Source organism: Pagrus pagrus, assembly GCF_965226575.1.
Source record: "Pagrus pagrus genome assembly, chromosome: 11".
Lineage (NCBI taxonomy): Eukaryota > Metazoa > Chordata > Actinopteri > Spariformes > Sparidae > Pagrus > Pagrus pagrus.
The window spans coordinates 30,920,582-30,941,678 of NC_140195.1; the positions used below are offsets into that span (position 1 = coordinate 30,920,582).

General features: G+C 42.4%; 1 protein-coding gene across 5 annotated transcripts in view; it reads right to left on the reverse strand.

Moving 5' to 3' along the window:
* Positions 1-3,561: 3,561 nt before the first annotated feature.
* The window catches only part of atp2b3b (ATPase plasma membrane Ca2+ transporting 3b), an 89,473-nt gene continuing 71,937 nt past the window's right edge, over positions 3,562-21,097 (reverse strand). For 3 of the 5 annotated variants that reach the window (XM_084365965.1, XM_084365966.1, XM_084365967.1), the window contains exon 25: positions 3,562-8,527. In XM_084365965.1, coding sequence (XP_084222091.1) covers positions 8,018-8,527 — 510 coding nt within the window. In that variant the 3' untranslated portion in view covers positions 3,562-8,017. Of the gene's footprint in view, positions 8,528-17,496; positions 17,657-21,097 lie in introns of all 5 variants that reach the window. The other 2 variants (XM_084365969.1, XM_084365968.1) reach the window with 2 other exon arrangements.

A 21,097-nucleotide genomic window follows, 5' to 3' on the forward strand; every position in this document is an offset into this window, starting at 1 on the left:
ATACACTTGCCATGGCCGAATTACAGGTAAGAAAGTACTTTACCTTTCTCTCGTGAACAAATTGAACGCATGAACAAACAAACATTACTTTTGCATTGTTTAGAAGAGCGATAGAGACCGAAAACAAATATTTCTTGCTAACGTCTCAGCATGACATAGCCTACATGTCTGGCACTAATAACGCTACGATATTTGTCATACTGACGTGATACTTATACAGCATAATCTAATGACAACAGCAACACTTTATATATCACGTGAAAGAGGTGTGAATGCTAAGAATATAAAACAACATATAAAGCTAAAGTAAACAATCACCCCCACATGCACGGACTATCAGAGACAACCACTTTATTCAGACACTTCTTTTTTTTCTCCGCAACCTGAAAATAAATAATAACTGTCACATCCATATCTACACGACACACGTCCTCTGTATGTCGTGTATATATAACGCTACTGACAATACATTTGACGTTGACTTTGGCTCTGACTTGCTTGTAGCTGTCGTGAGCCTTTGGCTACGGTTAGCATAAAGCTAATCAACTCACAACATTACTTGTCAAGTGTGACCACAAACCGCCTGCTTTATTAGATTCACGGTCATTTCAACTACACAGCCAATTACTACCACACATTTAGATTATCAGCTACGTAAAACTTACATTGGAGGCTCACCTGTCCAGGAGAAGAACAGCAAGCTCAGTATCCAACTTCAGCCCGATGCTATCGCTCAGCTCTCTCCACCTCGGATATGCTTGTCCAATGTTTACACGTGATTTATTCCGTCTATTGTCACTCTCCCTCTTATACTATCGTTTCTCTATATCGGTCTTCCTTTTTTTGGCTTCCTTAGCCGTGTACGCTTTTGTTGGTAATGCCGGGATAGCGGCTTTTCCTGCCTGGACGTCCGCCATTGCATCTTCACCACCGATGGAAAGTGAACACACATCGACTTTGGTCGAGCAACCAATAGGAATGCCCAAAACAGCTTGCTCTGTAAAATGAACTGTGATTGGCTGATTACTGCCGTCACAGCACTGATTTTTTAAAGCCTGAATACAGAGCCAAGAGGAGACACAGAAGTCCAGTGTTCTGTCATAACACAGTGAGTTACAATATGCTGAAAGGTTATTATTGATTTTTGACTAAATGACGCCAGAAATAACTTACACACTCCAGCTTTAACAGTTATGTGCGCAGCTGTTTTATTGATTGTGGCTCCTAAAATACTGACATGAGAGTGAGAAACACACTGAACCCACAGTGAAACTTTGTGGGATACTGCAAAGTCTGCAACCGCAGCATAACACAACAAAAGACAAAACTGAACCCTAAAATCTTATTTAAAAAACCTGGAGATAATGAGGCTCCTTGTTTTTCTTCATTGACCTGTGAAAGCATGCTCTCACTGTGACCGAGTGGTCAACAGCGTTTGACACTGTTCCAAAACAATGTTAGGTGAGAGAGGGCTCGGCATTCAACATGAAGGCTAAACAATACTAAACTATATTCGAGGCACGACTCGGTAACAGCTGTGAAATAGAATAGTGGATAAAGCAACAGTTTAATATTTATAAAGCTACCATAGCAACTTAATCGAGAAGCAGACAACTAATAGATTATCAAAACACCTGTAGCCTACGTTAAGTTATCATTATCCTAGCATCTCCGCTAACGTCAGAGCTAAGAAGACAAAAACACTTACCTTCATAATCAAACAGGTACTGTTCTATAAGGAACTTGTAACCCTTGTCGAGTTTAGAGGCTGGAGTCTTTGACAGTTTTTCTGCCAGTCTGTGTACGTCTCCCAAATGAAATTTTGGGAGCTTGAGGAGTGACTGTGTGAAATCCATTTTGGAAACACCGCTCACTGAGATAGCGGAAGCAAAGACGGAAGTCAGGATACCCTGCTTCGCTCCAAAACGGAAGTTGTGTGACGTCATGTGAAAAGGGCCTATTGACGGTCACGTGCAATGACCGATCGGCGGAGTCAGTGCAGGGTGGGCAGGTAAGGACAGATTGATAGACAGGTAGGCTGTCCATACAATATCTTCGGGCCGCTAAAATTGACTGTTGCTGCAACAGACCATGGACTTTTTTCCTTCATTTCCCAAATCATTTGATATCTTGATTACTGTCTGGATGTTGAGACATTTTCTATAAATATAATAAAAATGCTTCTGAACAGAATTACCAACCCCAGCTTTAAGGCCTTTTCAAAGACATTTGACATTTGTATGATCTCTCTCTGAACTGTGGACAGTCAAAGTCAGGGCCGTAAATGTTAACTAGGGTCACTGGTTTAGCGTTAAGATGGCCTGCCACAATTAAAATATTTACAATCAGGATCCACTATAGTTATAGTCTGAATAAATGGGATGTTCTTCTAAAATAGAATTGCTACTCTCCTGACCTTTGCTCCAAAATTAGCATGATATGCCATCCACTGTGACCCTAAATCAAGCCAGATACAGGAAGATATAGTGGCGGTCGGTCGCCCTGCATCTCTTGCGGACCTCATCAAATTCCCTGTTTCGGAAACCAAAGTTAGACTGATTATTCTGTCTTAGTACAAAAAGCATGTGCGTCAGCCCAAAAAGAGTACAGCATACGGTTTGACCCAGGTCACTCTTAAGTGAACATGGACATCCAGTGATAGGTTAAATGGATTACTGTTCAGGAAGCTCTTCAGAATGGTAGTAGTTGGCACACTGTACCGGTTGCTATTATTCTCCTTCATCAAGCCCGTCAATAAACACTGCTTCTTAAGACATCGGGTCTCCTGGCATCGTCTTCATAACCACAAGTCCACCAGCTCTACAGAATTTCCATCACAGTAACATTGGTGTAGGAATAGAGAATTGAGGGGGTGAATGCCCCCTTATTTCGCTTGAGCAAAATGTCTGTATGTCGCTGTCCAACGGAGGGAACTTTTGGCTTTGCACCTTCACCATAACGCGTGTGTTGCTACGGCACACAAATGGTTGTTTGCTGGAGAGTGATTTTCACTTGAAGATACGTAATTTTCATGCATTAACAAAATCAATGTTTGCATTAGTACTATCAAATCAAATCAAATCAAATTTTATTTGTATAGCCCAAATTCACAAATCACAGTTTGCCTCAGAGGGCTTTACAATCTGTACAGAGACGACACCCTCTGTCCTTCGACCCTCGATTCGAGTGAGGAAAAACTTGCCCCCAAAAAAAAGCCCTTTTAACAGGGAAAAAAATGCGGAAGAAACCTCAGGAAGAGCAACAGAGGAGGGATCCCTCTCCCAGGACGGACAGACGTGCAATAGATGTCGCATGTACAGAGCAGATCAACGAGATCACAATGTATACAATTATAATAGATGTTCTCGTGGCTCTGTTTGATATTACAGTTTCAGTTTAAGGTCAGGTTCATTGAATATTTCAGCTACCTGTGAGGCATTTTGATGAGAGCGAATGCTGCATCTCTTTCAAAGCAACAGGTCAAGTGTGACTTTTTCAGAGGTTCATCATGTAACATGCACATTCTTGCAAAATTGTGAAAAAACAACACAGGACCACACAGACTTTGTCAAAGTTATTATTGTAGAATACTTCGATGTATTTTTTCTTTCATACAGACAAAAGGTGTTGGACTTAATTCCCATTAAATTCTCTTAGATTTCCATACAGATTTAGTCTACAGTATACAGGTGTGTTCTTTCTCATATATAGATATTTATTCGCTTAAATAACAGGCAGGTAACTCTTTAATATATTCAATAGTCTTTATGTTTTTTTTTTCTTTTTTTGGTCTTTTTCATTTCAGCACAGTTAAGGCTGCATTTTCTGTCTGCAGAACAGCACTGCGTTGTGCAAGAAGGGGGACCATTCCACACACATTATTTACAACACTATGTATAATGAATAATGTAAAACGTCAAGTTCTTTCCATCGTAACATGGCAGTAAAAACTTGTAGATCTAAAAGAGCAGCCTAAACAATGCTTGGACGCACTGCACTTCTGCACTCTCTAGCTCTGCATCACCTTCCAGTTCTCTATCCTCCCCGGGTCCCCACTTTGTCCAGTCCTTTAGATCATAATGAGGTACATTTGTATCTCCTGTTTCCTATTTACAGAGTGGTGTCTCTGGTCTAAAGAGACTATAAGCATCTCCACACCTCTGCACACTTCAAGGGCTGTTCAGTGGACAGAAAACACAGCCCTCAGAATATGCTCAGGAGAATGTGCAACTGTCCTTTTCCATCAGTGGGAGCACCGGTGGAGAAAATCAATAATAATAATAATAATAATAATAATAATAATAATAATAATATACAAGCGCTTCCATTTTGTTGTTCCTCTCTTTACAAAAAACAATAGGATTAAAAGAAAGAAACAAAAAAAACTTTAAAAAGTGTAACAGGAACATAGTACCTGTAAATTAATGATGCACATGTGCACATTTGGGCGGTCTGTACAGAAGTGGTGCAGTTGTACAATTTATAATTTTGATAAATATATTCTTTTTCACATTGTGTTTTGCCTTCTGTGAAACTGTCTCACAACATCATGATGTAACATGGCTGGACGGATGGACAGAGATGGTTGGAACTGGACAGTCAAATTTACACCACTGTAGATTAATCACCTGTTGTTTGCTGTGTATGTATACGTGTGAGTCTATGTGTTGTTGCATACCGCAGAAAGCATTTAGAGCTGTGCTAAGAGGTGCTGAAATAGAATAGGTTAGACTTGAACAGGATATGAATGTGTGTGTGTGTGTGTGTGTGTGTGTGTGAGAGAGAGAGAGAGAGAGAAAGAGAGAGAGAGGAAAAGAGGAGACGTGAAGAGATCATAGCACACAGTAGTGACAGTAGCCTAAATGATTTACCAACACATAAAGAGTGACAATAATGATACCAAATGCATGCTTCAAAACAGACAGACCAATACAATGTCACCACCCGCCCCCTCCCGATAGGTCGGTTAGGGTGGTGGCGATGATGATGAGCATTCAAGAAGACAGAGTTCTGTACAGGTAAGGGTGTTCCCAGAGAGCCCTGCATGCATCCTGAAACAGAACGAGCAGGACGGACAGGTTCTCATGTGTTTGCATGTGTTCTCATTTCTGTTTGTAATCCTACATCGGGGTACAGCTGTTGACATGGCAGTCTGTTGCATATTGTCTGCCCTTGCTTTTCACTGGCGGTGGAACCAGTTGACAACTCAGGGAAGTCAATAGGGGATAACTGAGGGGAGGAGGATGGAAGGGAGAGAGATGGTGGGGGGGTTCCAGGTTAGCATTGCAGTCACGCTCCGAGGCAACATGAAGTCAGCGATTCACCCACACCTAGTGCAACATTGGATACAGGAGGACACTCTCACACCCGGTCTGGAATGTGATGCAGTTGTTTGGAATGTATGTTCCATGGAATGTTGAGGTGGAGTTGGACGAGGTGACGGTGGAATGTAATATCATGAGCACTGTACCTGTCGACACATGGGTGGCTGTCCAAATGATCTTCTTTTGCTGGGGTGTGCTTATGCAGTGTGTTATGCTCTTTTACACTGGACAGCTTACACATGATAAAGCAAAAGCTAAACATTTGTGTACGTATTGGCTTTCTTGCAGAGAGTTAAATGATAATATTTGATTAGTGTTAACCTTTGACTGATCAAACTGAATTCAATGCGTTTTAAGACCTATGAAGACCTACACAGACCCTGTTTTAGCGCAGATGAAACAAACAAGATATAATATGTAAACTAGTGAGCTATGGAGGTGCTGGTGGACGGGGTTTTTTTACATTTGAGAGAGCCAGGCTGACTATTTGCGCCTGTTTCCAGTCTGTACGCTAAGATAGTACCCCTTTGACACTGGACAAAAAACCCATACAAGACAGAAAAAAAACAAAAAAACTAAAAACAAACTTGTCTCCTTGCAATGTGAAAGGAGTAAATCACTATTTTTAAGTTTAAAAAGGCTTCGTATGCACGTTAGTTTTGGTGTAAAAGTGGTATGAGCTAACGTGCTGCAGACTGTAGTGTCTTTAGCAAACAGACATGAAATTGGCAAGAAAGCCAGTAAGTGTATTTTCCAAAATGTCAACCATTTCTTTAAGACATCCCAATCAACAAATTGCACATCGTGATGAAGGGGAATGCACAGTATTTGACACAAGCACATAACACATAAGCTCTCATTGGTCGTACCTGATAGATGTGAGCGGACTTTGGGCCTACAGCTAAAACTGAACACTGACATTAGACATGGGCCTGATTGCTTGAGTGGTTGGTTGCTTTTCAACTTCAAAAGTGTTTTCTTTGTCGTCATTCAGCAGCCCAAATGAATCAATCTCTTTGTCCACAACTCTTACGGACAGGGCACTGATACACGATAAAGGTGATCCAACGGCACGTGAACAGAAGCAGGTTCGTTGTGAGTGTGCATTATTGTTAAAGGGCCATCGCCTGTGCATTGTGTGTTTGATGGCATTTAAAGGGTTAATGCTTCACAAGCGTTCAGCTTTTTTCCAAAAGAGCTGATACACACACACACACACACACACACACACACACACACACACAGAGACGACCATAATGGATGAGGTGAGAAGACAAAGTGAAAAAAGGAAATAAGAAAATTGACTGAGGAACAGCAGAAGAGAAGATGATGGAACATGTTACAGAAATGAAGTGACTGGAGGAGGGCGCCACCCATGAGTTTGCCCTGGGTGGTGCCCATAGATATTAACCATACATACTCATCAATTCACCAAACATGGCAGGAGGCTGTAGTTTGTCCTGTATGGGGCTAATCTATGTATACATGTATACATCACAATTAATGTGAGATCCCACACACAGAATCATCTCACAGCAGGGTGACAGTATTACAGATAACAGGTCATGTGGCTTATGGGGCGCCATTCAAAGAATGGGCAGGTTGGCCCAGAGAAAGAACAGTGATGAAAATAACAAGTTCTGTGTTGTCGCTTCCCAAACATTCAAATTAAATATACATATATATATACTGTGTATATACATATATATGTATTTTCCCCCTCCTATAGTTGTTTTTTGCAGCCATTCTGTTTACTACCAGGTTTAAATGAACAGTATCTTTGTTAGCAATTTCTGTTTTTCTTATGTTTTTGTTTGTTTTTTTTCAGAAGAGACAAGACAATACACATACATACATTGAAAGAGAGAGAAGAATGAAAAAAAGAAAATATGACAAATGTGAAATTTCAGAGAGAGAAAAGAAATAAACCAATGTAAAAGAAAGAAATGAATGAGCACCATTATGTTAAGAAAGAAATCAGAGGATGGAATTGATGGAAGTCTAGTTAAAGCTTTAACAAAGCGTTTCACTTATATCGCAAGCAAACTGGTGATTTTAAGTGGCCATAGATTGTAGCCAGATCAATAATGGTGGTGGTGACTATGGTGCCATGGCAGGTAGGTGGGTAGTGACAACACTGATGATGAACACCAATAGAAACAGAGTGAGTCAACCTCTGGCCCTAACATGGCCCGCTTCTACTGAAGAATTGAGGGATGTGTTGTCTTTTTTTGTGTGTTTTTTTTTATGTCCGTCTCCCCCCCTCCCTCCCCGACCCACCACCGCTCACGTCAAAGCAGCGAGAGCAGACCTGTGCATGTGTGATGAGTGTGCATGAGGTCAGGCAGGGCAGGGTGGTTCTTCAGGGGTGGGCGACAGACGGGGTGGTGGGTTCGAGGATGGAGGCAGGTGGGGGTGGTGGTGTCAGGGGGTCAGACTGAGAGGGCAGGAGCAAGGGCAAAGGGAGGGAAAGGAGCAATGTTCTTAGGGAGTTGTGAGCAGAAGTCTCCAGCCATTGTCCACTCCCTCCTGTACCTCCCTTGTCCTTCACTCCCTCCTGTTAGCTTGTTGTAAGGGAGAGTGGATGGAAATGTTATGAGTGAGTCCTCAGCCCTCTCTTCCGCTCCCCTTTCCTCCCCCTCCCCAAGACTCTGTTCCTCTTCTCCTCTCCCCACAACCCACGTTCAGCTCAGTTATAAGGAAGTCTCCACGCAGTAGAGATGCGCCAGGTGAGGGGCAGAGGGTTTCACTGGTCTGTCCCTGCCATAATGGTTATGGTGGTGTTGGTGGCGGTGATGCTGATGGGGGCTCCGGTTGCCGGGTGTAAATGCGTTGGTGCTGTTTTTGTTGCAGTGGGTGACTGCTGAACTGATGCTGCTGCTGCTGCTGCTGCTGCTGTTGTTGTTGTTGTTTCGGTTGCACGGGGTTACAGGGAGGCTGTATTGGCGGTAGGGGCGGGTGGGGCGGGTGCGGGTCGGCTGGGTGGGAGGGGGCGGCGGCTTGCGGAGGGCCGGGTGCAGGTGCTGGTATCTGCTGAGCTCTGATTCGTCATCCACATCAGTGTCGTCGATCAGCGGGATGTTGTGGATGAGGTCGTTGATGAGGAACTCCGGGTGGGCCATGAAGTTGTGGATGGAGTTGCGGGATTCTGGTTTCTCCCGGCCCTCGTACAGTGAACTACGGAATGCTTTCACTACTCGCATCTGCCGAAAGCAAGAGAGATGAGGGAGGGACCACAAGAAAAAGAGGAGAAGGTCAAACATATAAAAGCGAAACAAGAGACAAGGGAGACCCGGAGGCAGACAGACCTGTGTCCTCGAGCAAATGAACAGAGTGACTGACACTCAGGGCCAGGTGGCTTCTGTCAAAGTTTGAACAAGATGACATCTTTTGGTGATATATAAATAATTACTGTATGCAAAAAAAACATAAATGTAAATGAATATATCAAAGTGTCTTGACTCAGAGCTGCTCTGAAACTTTAAAATAATCTTATTGGTTGGATTTAACTGGTGCATCCAAAGCTGAAAGGAATATTTTGGGAAATATGCTTATTCTGCAGAGAGTTAGGTTAGAAGGCGGGCAGGGGAAACAGCTAGTTTGGCTGTGTCAGAAAGTAACAAAATCCACCTGCCAGCACCTCGAAGCTAAGTAATTGTCATGTTATATCTTGTTTGTTTAATCTGTACAAAAATCGAGGGGTAAAAACAGCCAGTTGAGGTTTTACAGACGTTCATGATATCAATGCAACTTGTAAACTGGGATTTTGTTGTTCTTTTCTGTACATGCGACATGTATTGTATGTCTATTAGTCCTGGGAGAGGGATCCCTCCTCTGAGGCTCTAAGGACAGAGGATGTCATTGACTGTACAGATTGTAAAGCCCATTGAGGCAATGTGATTGTGATTTGGGCTATATAAATAAAATTGATTTGATTTATGTACAGGACTGGGAGGAATGACTTCCTGAAGTCAGTTAGGGAGCATTAAGGGATAATGCCCAATGAGGTGACTATGACGCAATTAATGGACTCATTATTATTCATTATTATTCCGCTTAAATCATGGTCATTCGCCAAAGAAAAAAATTAAGGCCTTGAATTTTTTATGTGTTTTGTGATCAAAATATTGATGTACTGTCAGCTGCAGCCTATAGTACTTTCAGCTTGTGTAGTGAAGGTGGTGGTGTGGTGTTCAGAGGATGATGCACTGAAGGTTTTATTTGTTGTAAATAAAATATGCAGATTAGATACAGGCTATAGCAGACAGTCTCACTGCTCCATAGGTGTCCATATATCAGAAGTTAACTGACACCCTGCAGCCAGTCGAAATTGAATCGTACAGTCCAGCTGCCGATTTGTGTCTCAAATAAATGAAAACTACAGGTCACTCATAGAGGGTCAAAATTACAATAATGATAATATTCATTAATCATTAATACCTGTAATAATAATTATAATATTCTTGGTCCTTTGTATGCCCAGGCAAAGCTTGCATTCAAATTTGCGGACTCCGAAGGGAGATGGCACCACAGTAGCGGCACTTTTCTACTTCCCGTAATTCCTCTGATTGGTGTAAACTCTGTCTGAACTACTCGTCAGCTTGTTGAATAGCTTAGGAAACTCTCTGCATGAAAGCAAATAACGCAGCTCAGTTCGTACTATTTCTTCAAGTAACTGGCAAGTCTAAATGCCAAGGAGGCAAAGTTAAGAAACACATGTTAAAAGAAAAGTTCACCAAAAATGAAAACTTAGTCATCATCTTCTCCCTTCATGCTGATGGAAAGTCAGGTGAAGTCTCGTAGTCCACAAAACATTTCTGGAGCTTCACAGCAAAACAGAGTTGCAGCATTCTCTGAGACAACTGTAGCAGCTGGAGACTTGCTTTAAAATGTGAAAAACAACCTTAAAAACATCAAATGGCTCCACACAGCTCGTCTGCTGTAATCCAAGTCTCCTGAAGCCCCAGACGAGCTGTGTGGAGCCATTTTATGTTTTTTTTAAGATGTTTTTCACATTTTTTAAACAAGTCTCCAGCTACTTCAGTTGTCTCAGAGAATGCTGCAGCGCTGTTTTGCTGTGAAGCTCCAGAAATGTTTGGTGGACTACGAAACTTCACCCGACTTTCCATCCCCATGGGGGGAGGAGATGATGACTGAAGTTTACATTTTAGGTTGAACTGTTCCTTTAAGAGTGTATCCCTCACCTTAAGAATTATATGATTAATGAACAAATTGTGGCAATCATTTTTAATGCTTTATCGTGTGAGAAAATTAACATGCACACATAGGCAAGACCACTTTGTACAAGGATTGAGGTAAATTTATATGGTAATGGATAAACAAAACAACTTAAAAAATATATTTATAATAACATTTATGATTTTTATTTCAGAAAGAGAACACAAATATGCTGACTAATTCAGTATCAACAGAGTGCCCACCTGATCCTGTGTGTCTACAAGAGACAAAAGTAAAAAAAAAAAATTTAAAAAAAGAAGTGTTTCCAAATGACTTGGCTAATGACACGTTTTTGTCAGTTCTCACACACCAATCAGACCTCACAAGACGAGTAGCCACATCACAAAGACCGCAAAAGCTGCACACACTTTACATCATACTCACGTGTGTGTGTGTGTGTGTGTGTGTGTGTGTGTGTGTCAGGGGATGATATAGTATGTGTGGGGAAAACACTCATTCCTCAGCACACTGGATCACATGCATGCACATATACACAGATGAGGGTGGTTGTTAGGCACACATGGAAAAGAAGCAGGAATGGTGAGTGTTAGTTTCATGTTTAATAAAATAAGAAATTGCTAAGAACCTATAGCAGTGACCACACACCCACGCACAAACAAACAAACACACATAAACATGCATGCAGCAGCAGTGCAACTGAGTGAAACCACAGTTGAGTTGTCTCCACATTCTGTGGCTTGGAGGTTGGTCCACATGCATCAGGCAGCTTTCAGTCATGGGTTTGTTAAAGAAATCTGGTTCACACACTCAAACACATTGACAGCTAGTGAATTAGTCTGTCAGCATCTCAATGCACACGCACACACATCCAAATGTACTGCAGCCATGCAGCAGTGAGGGACAGAGGACAGCAGAGTGATTGAATGATGACGATGCTGATGATGAAGTTGCTGCAGGATAGAAAAAAAACAAGTCTTGCAAAACGGAAAGGTGACATCACGGAGAATCAGCAGGTTAGAACAGTATGTGATTGGTTAGATTACTGGAAACAAAAGGTGATTGGTTCAAAGGCCAAAGTGAAGCTCGAGCGTCAGCCCTGTCACACGTAGAGAGGCAGCCAGGTCATGCTGAATCAGATCTTTGTCACGAACGCTCTCTTTCTGTCTCTCACACACACACACACACACACACACACACACACACCAGAGTGAGATCTATGAGTGTACTTCAAGGTGGATTATGCTGTCTATGGTGTATGCGTGCGTAAACACATTCCTTTGCCATAGCAGTTGGTCCATGCACCCTTCCCCCAAGCCCAAACAGAGGAAAAGAAGCGGCATGAGCTCAAAAGAAACACAGACAGTTCAGTGCAAATATACTGACAGGCACAGGCAGGCAGAGCCCTACATAGAGACAGTTTGGCCAAATGAGATCAACGGAGAAGAAGCTTAATGTTGACTGCAGCATCCACTGGATTCAAACTGTGAATATGGGAGGTGGATGGTCAGGCAGCTGAATGGAGATCAGGGCTGCAGTTGGCCAAACCAGAAGGAGTCTCTATATATGACTCTGGCATATGTGATAGAAGGACAGACATACAGACACACAGACAGACGGTCAAGCAGTAGGTTCAGTGCTTATCTGTTTTTCCAAAGAGCCTGTCAGACAGTAGAAAAACACCTCATGCAGACTGAGAAGGTTTCAGAATGTTACTTTCTCACTTCGTCAGCGCTTGGTTTGTTTTCATTTTGTCTCCATGAAAAAGGGTAAACCTTTGAGTATACAACGCCCACAGTGTGACCAGAGAGGCCTGGAGGTCAGGGCACTGCTGTGTTACTTATATCTCTCACCCACTTTCTCTCTCTCCCTCTCTCCCTGTCGGCTCTTTCAGCAGTGCTTGATGGAAAAACGATGATGGTTAAAGTACGAGAAGGAAATAGGCGCTGGAGGGTAGAGAGGCTGCTGTGTGCAAAACAACTGCGGATGAGAAGAAACCGCAACATAAATACAGGGAGAAGCTGTGAGGTACATGACTGGTTGATGGCTCCCGTTTCCCACCACCTGGCCAAACTCTGAGCAGCAGCCACCCTATGATATGTGATGACTGAGCTCTAATCCATGGCAACATATCAGCAACACCTTCCTCAGTTCAGTGCTTATTCTCTTCATGTCTCCTACTCATAAACTATTAGAGGACTGAGGATGGAGGCTGAAATCTTCTTTCTGAACATAAAAAACTGAAGCAAAGAATTGAAAATCGAGGATGGATTTGAGACTTGGCCTAAACATCCTATTCCTCTTAATGTCTCCTGACCAAAATAAACTTTGGTATTGATCTGCTATCTGACTTTTACTGTAAGTGCAGTGAAACTAGCCTCGTCTGAAATGAAAACAAACTGGATCCAGAGGGATCACGGAGCATGGCTCCAGTGGATGAAAGCATAAAACAGAGGCATGTACTTGTATCATTTTTACCGCCCTGTTTAATATTTAAGATGTTCCTTTTAGAATAGATTTGGTGGTAAAAAATCAGGGAGGTTCTGGTGTCGATGTTACAACTTACGCACATCATATTGGAATGGGGCACATTGCAGAGACTGAGGGCTTGGTCTGCTTTGCAAAGAACTCTGGGTAGGGCAGTAAAGAAATGACTAGTGTAGGGGTAGAGGTCAGTGTGTCTTGATAACACATAGGCAGTCACTTGTAGTGTGTCTTTGTTGCTTGGTGATTCCCATACCAGAGCATATGATCAGACCTGAGGAAAGTACTGAACGGATAAGGCTGGCGATATTCTGTATTTGTGCTATTGTCACCAAATCCTATAAAAAGAACAGTGTGTTGTGTTTTAGCCTAGAAGCATGGCTCTATGCATGTCAATGTCTTTCAGTCAGTCCACAACCCAAACACCTCAACACATACTGACTTTGATGATCCCCTGACCTCAACCGACTAACCCTAGCCAGGGGATCACATCTGCTCACACTCTTTTTAAATATCTATGAGACGGTTGACACAAAATTGTGCACAGACATCTGTGGTCCCCTTTCATGCTTAGTGGTTTGGAGTGAAATGTCTAAAAAACTATTGGATGGATTATCATAACTTTTGGTAAACATTCATGTTCCCTTCAGGATGAATTTGAATAACTTTAACCTCAAATAACATCATTATCAGGTGAAAATCTTATTTTCTCTAATATGACCATATACTTGCACAACTAATGACATTCCCATCGGCTGCACTTTGTGTTTGGATGCTAATTAGCAAATGTTAGAATGCTTACACTAAAACTCTGGACAAGCTTAAGAGCAGCTTCAGCAACAGACTCATTGAACCCTGCTGCCTTAAGGAACGGCACAGGAAATCATTCCTACCTGGTGCCATCAGGCTTTACAACACTCACTCCAAAACACACAAATAATCTTAAATTATTGCTACTGTAGTTAAATTATTATTACTGTAAATAAAACTGCACCTTATTCTCTTGCACCTTATGTTCCACTTTACTCCTCGATACCTCAGCATTTTATTTTATTTACCTCAGTATTTTATTTCATTTTATAACTACTTAAGCATTTCTATCTATCTATCTATCTATCTATCTAAAACTAAGAAGATGAGCATGGAAAACAGAATACCTGCTTAACATCTGCATTGTGAGCATTTGAGTGCTGACGTTAGCATTTAGCTCAAAGCACTGTTGTATCTAAGTAAAGCCTCACAGAGACGTGAGCAGGGGTCTTCAACATTTTTCAGGCCAAGGACCCTTTAGTTTATAAAGAGACAGAGCAGGAACCCTCTACTACAAGGCGTACAATAATATATAAGGTGGCCTATAGTGCCATGTATAAACAAGTTGGCAGCAGTTGTAGCATAGCTTATGTTAGCACGTCAGCCTCACCCTCTGCAATTTCCCAGGTGGTTTCTGAGGTAGAAGGTCTGTAAGAGTCTCTTGCTTGATAAGTTTCAAAACGATCCACTGTGTCTCACATGAATGTCTGTACACTTATAATAATACAGATAACTGGCCAATATGGTTTAATAATACATAGATAGCTGAGTAGGTTAGCTTGCTTATATGATTGCACGATCAGTCATGGGTAGATAAGTCATTGAATGTATAAATTCAATGTTTTTATTTTCCACAGATTGCTTTGTCATGTGCGAAAAACATGTTGGATTCATCTTTACGTGTATTTCCTGAAATATTTTTTAAAAAATTAAAAATTAAAAATTAAAAAAAACCTTTTGAAATATCATCAAACCATAATTTGGCAGCCCCCCTGCAGGAACTCTGGCATTAATGAGGTCTATGAAGTTGGTTTAGTATTTACTGATGTCCTCTTTGACAATCACCAGGATAATTGATGTTGACTTTAAAAAAAAGTGTTGGATCCTCCTTATTCCTCTCATCTTTAAAGAATTTGGGTTTTCTTTTCTTTACAACAGGTCATCAATAGCCACTGTCCTGAGCTACTGACACAGCTGGAGTGCGCAGTACGTGTTTAATAACAGAATTAGAGAATGTTTCCTTTCTTCAGTGTGGATACTCACAAAATGATCATTATCATTAACGTTATAGTGCTTGTTCTTGGTGGTCAAGGGCTTGTTAATGATTAATGGAGCTCTATGACAGAAGAATAAAAAATATTAGGAACTTGTTCATGGGATTTGTTGACAATAAGAAACTAATAGAATATCACCAGGCATATCCTTTAAAGTAAGTAAAATCTAGTGTGATATACTTTTCTGTTGCTGGAAAGCAAATGGGAACACATTTTATTTGACCACAGGCTAAAGTGAGTCAGAGAAGCAATCCTGGGTCACATTAAACTCAAAGTTAATGCTTGCTCCTTCACATTCCCTCCTTTTCCCATGTGTTTGTCCAAATTCATTTGGTTTGTTATCAGGAACTGAACCACATAAGGATGACTTCAGAATGAAAGTACGTGTCATACTGCTGCTGCATGACACATTTGGACACAACCAGCTCTTCGAATTAAGGAAAAAGAATAGAAAAAGCAAGCAATGAGCTAGCAGTGGTGGGGCCATACTTTGACTGTACATCCCTCCTTCCACACCTTTGTCATATTACCTGACTTTGCTATCAGGCAGCCAATCTTAAAGCCAGCTCTGAATGTTGATATAATACATTCTATTGCATTACTATTATATTGATGCTGTAAAGTGATGGAGAGAAAGATGTGTTTCCAAAGTACTTAGAGTCCAGGTAACTTCTAGTGTCTGTTCAAGATGATCACAACAATGAGGTGTCAGCAGCAGAGCCGACTTTGGCCTCTCTGTATCTACACCTACAGGTGATGGAGGAAGGCAGCGTGAAATGAAAGGAGGGAAGGGAGCAAGGAAGGTAAGGAGAAGCAACTGAGAAGACGGATGAAGACAATCAAATGAAGAGACAGCACAATCACACACATGCATACACACACACGCAGGCACAAACACTCATACACAAGCATACAAGCACATACAGCACTCATACACTGACAGAGAAACACACAGAAGTCAAACTTTGGCTCTCGAATATATCAGGAAATGCACACACATAAACACACTTACAAACAGACACGTGCGGAACTGACATACAAAGAAATCAAGAGGAAACATGAGGGGTGGATGCTACTCTAGTTAGGAGATGGAAGGATGACAAAAAGGGATGAGGTGAAGGATAAAGTAAGATACAAAAAAAAGGGGAAAAATGAAGAGAAACCTACTAAAGAAATCTTATCAGTATGCTACACAAGAGCCTGTATTTAGATCTGGGACAATCTAAATACCTCTACAAAAGAACAACTCTAATCGTGAAGAACAGTAAGAACACATTTCACAGAATATTTCTGCAAACAGGGAACCTGTAATATCTCACAAATATAGAAAAAAGAGGAGGAGAGAACTGTGATGAGAGAGAGGGGGGAAAACAGACTGGACAGAGAGAAAAATCAGGACATCGGAGGGGGGTGGGGGGCAAACTTGTGACGTCGGAGCTGGAAATACTGTTACAAAAATAACCAGTTGACAACAATTGCAGCACCGGACAAAAGTGAGAGGAGCACAGGAAGGAGAAAGAAAGCAAGAGCGATAGAAGAGGGAACTTTTTTTACTGTCATCTTGGAAACAGCAGTGTGTTATAGGGCTTTTATACTCGAAGGTTTACAGTTTAGAGAATCGCAGAAGCCATATAAAAGCCTTTTGGTAATGAGTATGAATTCTATGGCAGTGAAATCTAATCATTGCATTTTCTACATTACAACAGGAGTCACAGAGTAATTACACCATATTCTCTTAGTTTATAGAGAAAAGATATGACAACACTCCTTTACATAAGAGATGTTTACAGTGGGGGTCAACCACAGTAACCACGCTTGACCTCATTCACAGACAGGAAATAACACATGGTACAGGAGGAGCTGCCATTTGCTCTCTGATCTTGAGGATGCGTCCTTGCCTTGTCAGAGTATATCAAACTGTTTTCATTAATTAAATTTGATTATTTTTGTTATTTTCAACATGAGTCACTTTCTGTCTTTCCAGCCAATGCTTCTCCATTTCTGTCAGGACACCTCGGACAGAGAGAGAACAGTGAGCTGCCTCCTGTACCCACCAACACTCAACAACAAAAATGAACTCTGGACTGAGACCGGGACCTGGATTTGGACCAGACCAGATCCAACCAGAACTACACAGCCGGTCAGGACTGGGTGCTGTTTGAAAGGGAGAATAAGAGAAAAAAATAGAGGAGACATTGCACACACACGAGCAGCGAGCGAGCCGGAGGGGACACAACCATAGAGAGTAAAAATACTGCAGTCCACGTGCCGTGCAGCAGTGTGTGTATTTGTGTCTTGAATGAGAGTGAGCGGGAGATAAAGTGCCTGCAAGTGTGAGTGTGTGTGCGTGTGTGTGTGTGTGTGTGTGTGTGTGTGTTAATGTGTGTACATGCGTTCGGCGGACTCACTCCCGGGGGCTGGGCTGGTATTGGCTGTTGCGGTGGAGAGAGCTACGTGAGAGGGGGTAGAGATAGTGTTTACGTCGTGGAGCTGACTGAGCACGGAGGAGCGCCGTCTCACTGCTCCCTGAAACGAACCGCTTCGCTTGAACGTGCTCACTACCTCCATCTGCAGGACAGAGACAAAATAGCAGCACTCAGTGAGGGCAGAAAAGGCCGGTCTGAGTGTGCATCTGTGTGTGTGTGTGTGTGTGTGTGTGTGGTGATCTCTTTGTAACAGAAGGGATGATAGGAACACCATTTTAATCCCCTTTGATGGCAAATGTGCTTCAGTCACAGTCATAACCATCACTAATGAATGGTAAACGTATAGTTATTTCACTGTTAATAAACCATGAATTGATTTATAAACAACTCAGTAATTGTTGTTGTAATTTGTAAAGTTTCAACTGTATAAACTTTTACAATAGCTTAAAGTCCCCACGAAACAGTTAATAGAATGCTAGTTGCTTCAGCATAGTTACGTATTTGCTGTAAAAACGCCACCTCCGAGAAGATGGAGGCTAGTTTGATAAATGGAATACAGTACTGGGGTGGTGTTCTTGGAACCTGGCAACTCGGGGCTGAGTTTGCAAGGACCGCTCACTAAGCTAACGGCAGCTAACTAGATTAAGCAACCGTTAGTGCTTACTTTAACAACAAAGCTACCAGTATCTGTCTGCCAGGAAACTCCATAAATCACCTCAGTACTGTAACTGTCCTTCATCATCGTTCTCGGAGGCCACATACAGCCGTGGTCCGGAGAAGTTCATTGACAAGCTGCTGGTTATCAGTACGTTTGTTAGCTGTTACTTTAGCAACAAGTAAGCTATCTGTTCAGATAAGGCAGAGCAGCCCGAGGGCAGCAGAGAGAAAACCAGCATATAATTTCTCCATAAAACATGACCCAGTTCCAAACAAATCACTGAATGAAGTTATAAAGTTGTGTTTTTGTACTGTAATGGGTGAGGTCCGTTTATTTGATGAAAAATCAATATACACCCCCGAGTGCAGGAAGAGTCATCAATAAAAATTATTGATTTTCCAGGAAGTTACAAACTCTAAAATACCACAGCAATTTTGACTTCATGGGAACTTTAAAGCTGGGAATGGTAAGATTGTAGAAACCAGCAAGTTGGATCCTTTCATTTCAGAGCCACTCCCCTGAAACACATAAACGCACACTGCCCCATAGTTCTTGCTTGTCAGCAGACAAATGTGTGCCAAGTTTGCTACGTTTAACAAGCTCCCTAAGCTGTTTTAGTCTAATTTAAATGCCATACTCATATAAACACAAACAAAATAGCCGCCATGAATGTATCTCAGTCTTATAAGGCTATTCAGTGCGACAGTTACTCCCTACTAGTGTTTTAGCCGCTTAGGGACTGTGTTGCTGCTGCAGTAGCTTTTTTACAGGGCTCAGTGGCTGTGTGCTTTGTGTTACTCTGCCGCAGCAGCTCACTTTGGCTCAGGGGCTGTGTGCTTAGTGCTATTGAGTTGGCAAGTTGCTGAAGAGCAGGCTCAGTGGCTGTGTACTGTGAGCTCAGCACATTGTTGTCATTGCTAACATATCCAACTACCTCATGTCTCACTCACATGTAAGAAAACACCTAACGTTATCATGATGATTATAACAACTCATGTGGCTATTGTTAGTACTCACCGCTGTCATGCTAGTATGTTAGCAAAGAGACATTTTTGCTGCTCATTCTCTGCCATTCTTGTACGACAAGTTTGCTAATAGCTTTAGCAATATAATCACATAGTTCTGGAATACTGCAGTCATGTACAATCAGTGCATGGGCAGAGTGTGTGCAATCTTTTCATGCAGGCTGTATGAGATGTCTGGATGGACTTGTTGAGGCCTGTGACAGCCACAGATACTGGATTGTGTGTTTTTTATTTGTCAGATGTATTGATTGCTGTCAGGAAGTTGTTGGGAAGAGATTTTCTACAAATGTAACAAAAAATGTCTAGGTGCTGTATCGTAGGCAACTGGACATGTTTCAGTTTCTTGAAGATGCTTCACCTCTCATCCAAGAGGCTTCTTCAGTTCTAACTAACTGGAGGGGAGGTGCAGGCTTTTAAACTCTGTGTGGGAGTGTCCTTGCAGAGTTTCAGAGTCGTTAGGGCCACTTGTGGGTCATTGACTTAACCGGCCTTCATGTGGGTTGCTAGGGCTAGGTGAGCCCAGGTGTGAATGGTTGTTAAGCTGTCTGGGAGGGAACTCAGTACAGCATTGTAGGTGGGTGATAAGTAATGTTGTGTAATGTCTGTTCAAAGACGGTTGTTGCAGTTTGACATAGATGGATTCCTTTACTCCTCTTTCGAACCATCTGTCTTCTCTGGCCAAGATGTTTACATTGTTGTCCTCAAAGGACTGATTTTTCTCCTTCAGATGTAAGTGGACAGCAGAGTCTGGACCTGAGGAGTTGACAAGTACACGCCAGAGCGCAGCACATCATCACGTCAGAGAGGACGACAGAAGGACAACCAGTAGTATCCGAGGAAGTGGAAGCAGAGGCTGTGGACGTGGGACTGCGATGGGTCAAGGAGCAGATGTTCTCAGAAAAGATGACACATGTCGAGTAGAGGATCTTCAAGCTGCACATGAGCAGTGGCACAGTGCTTTTTTTCTCATAAACATCACCTACAACTTCACTATTTGTGTTTGTACAGTATATTGACCAGGCATGTGACTTAGACACACAAGTGCCCTAATCAGAATCACATTTTTTGCCAAGCAGTTTTTCACCATTTGAATTTGTGTTTTGGTGCATAACAATAAACACAGTAAGTAGAAACATGTAAAGAACGATAAAGGGCTGGTACCAATGGCGTAGCCACGGGTGTGCCAGGGTGTGCTGGTGCCACCCACAGAGGCAGCTGGCACACCCAAAAAATTGCCGTCAGGCGATGCGTTGCGACACCTGCAACTGGCAACCTACTGACCTGACTGTGACCCCTCGCCCAGCAAGCATTGCGGGAGCGCTAACATCGTCAGTTCTGCTGCTAATAGCGATGAAACAGAGTTCCCTGATAAATTATTTCAAGAAACCTCGACTTGACTTCCAGCAGGACACAAGTTCCACAACTGAAGAGGATGTTTCTCCCTCTCCATCAACAAGCAGGCCCACGACCCCTCCGACACAGGCTAGTGAGGCTACACACGCCATGGGGAATGATGCAGCTAACGACCCCAATACAGCTACCTCGGGGATCACAGATCTTTCCACAGTGGACGAGCCTGCATGCCAGCCCAAACTGCAAGCTTTCCCAGCCACGGAAGCTGTCAGTGGAAAGAGGAGGACTTTTTCCGCTAAATGGTATGCCCGATACAGTTGGTTGGAGTACAGCATTAAATTGGATGCGGTTTTTTGCCAATCCTGTCGCCACTTCAGCACAGACGTCAAGGAGGACAGATTCAGAAAAACGGGAATGAGAGACTGGGGGCATCTAGGTCAGTTTTGTGTAAAGCATGAAGCAAGTAAAGCTCATTCTTCTGCTGTGGCCCGACACAAAGGTTACATTGAGATACAACGAACTGGAAACTGTGACATCATACATCAGG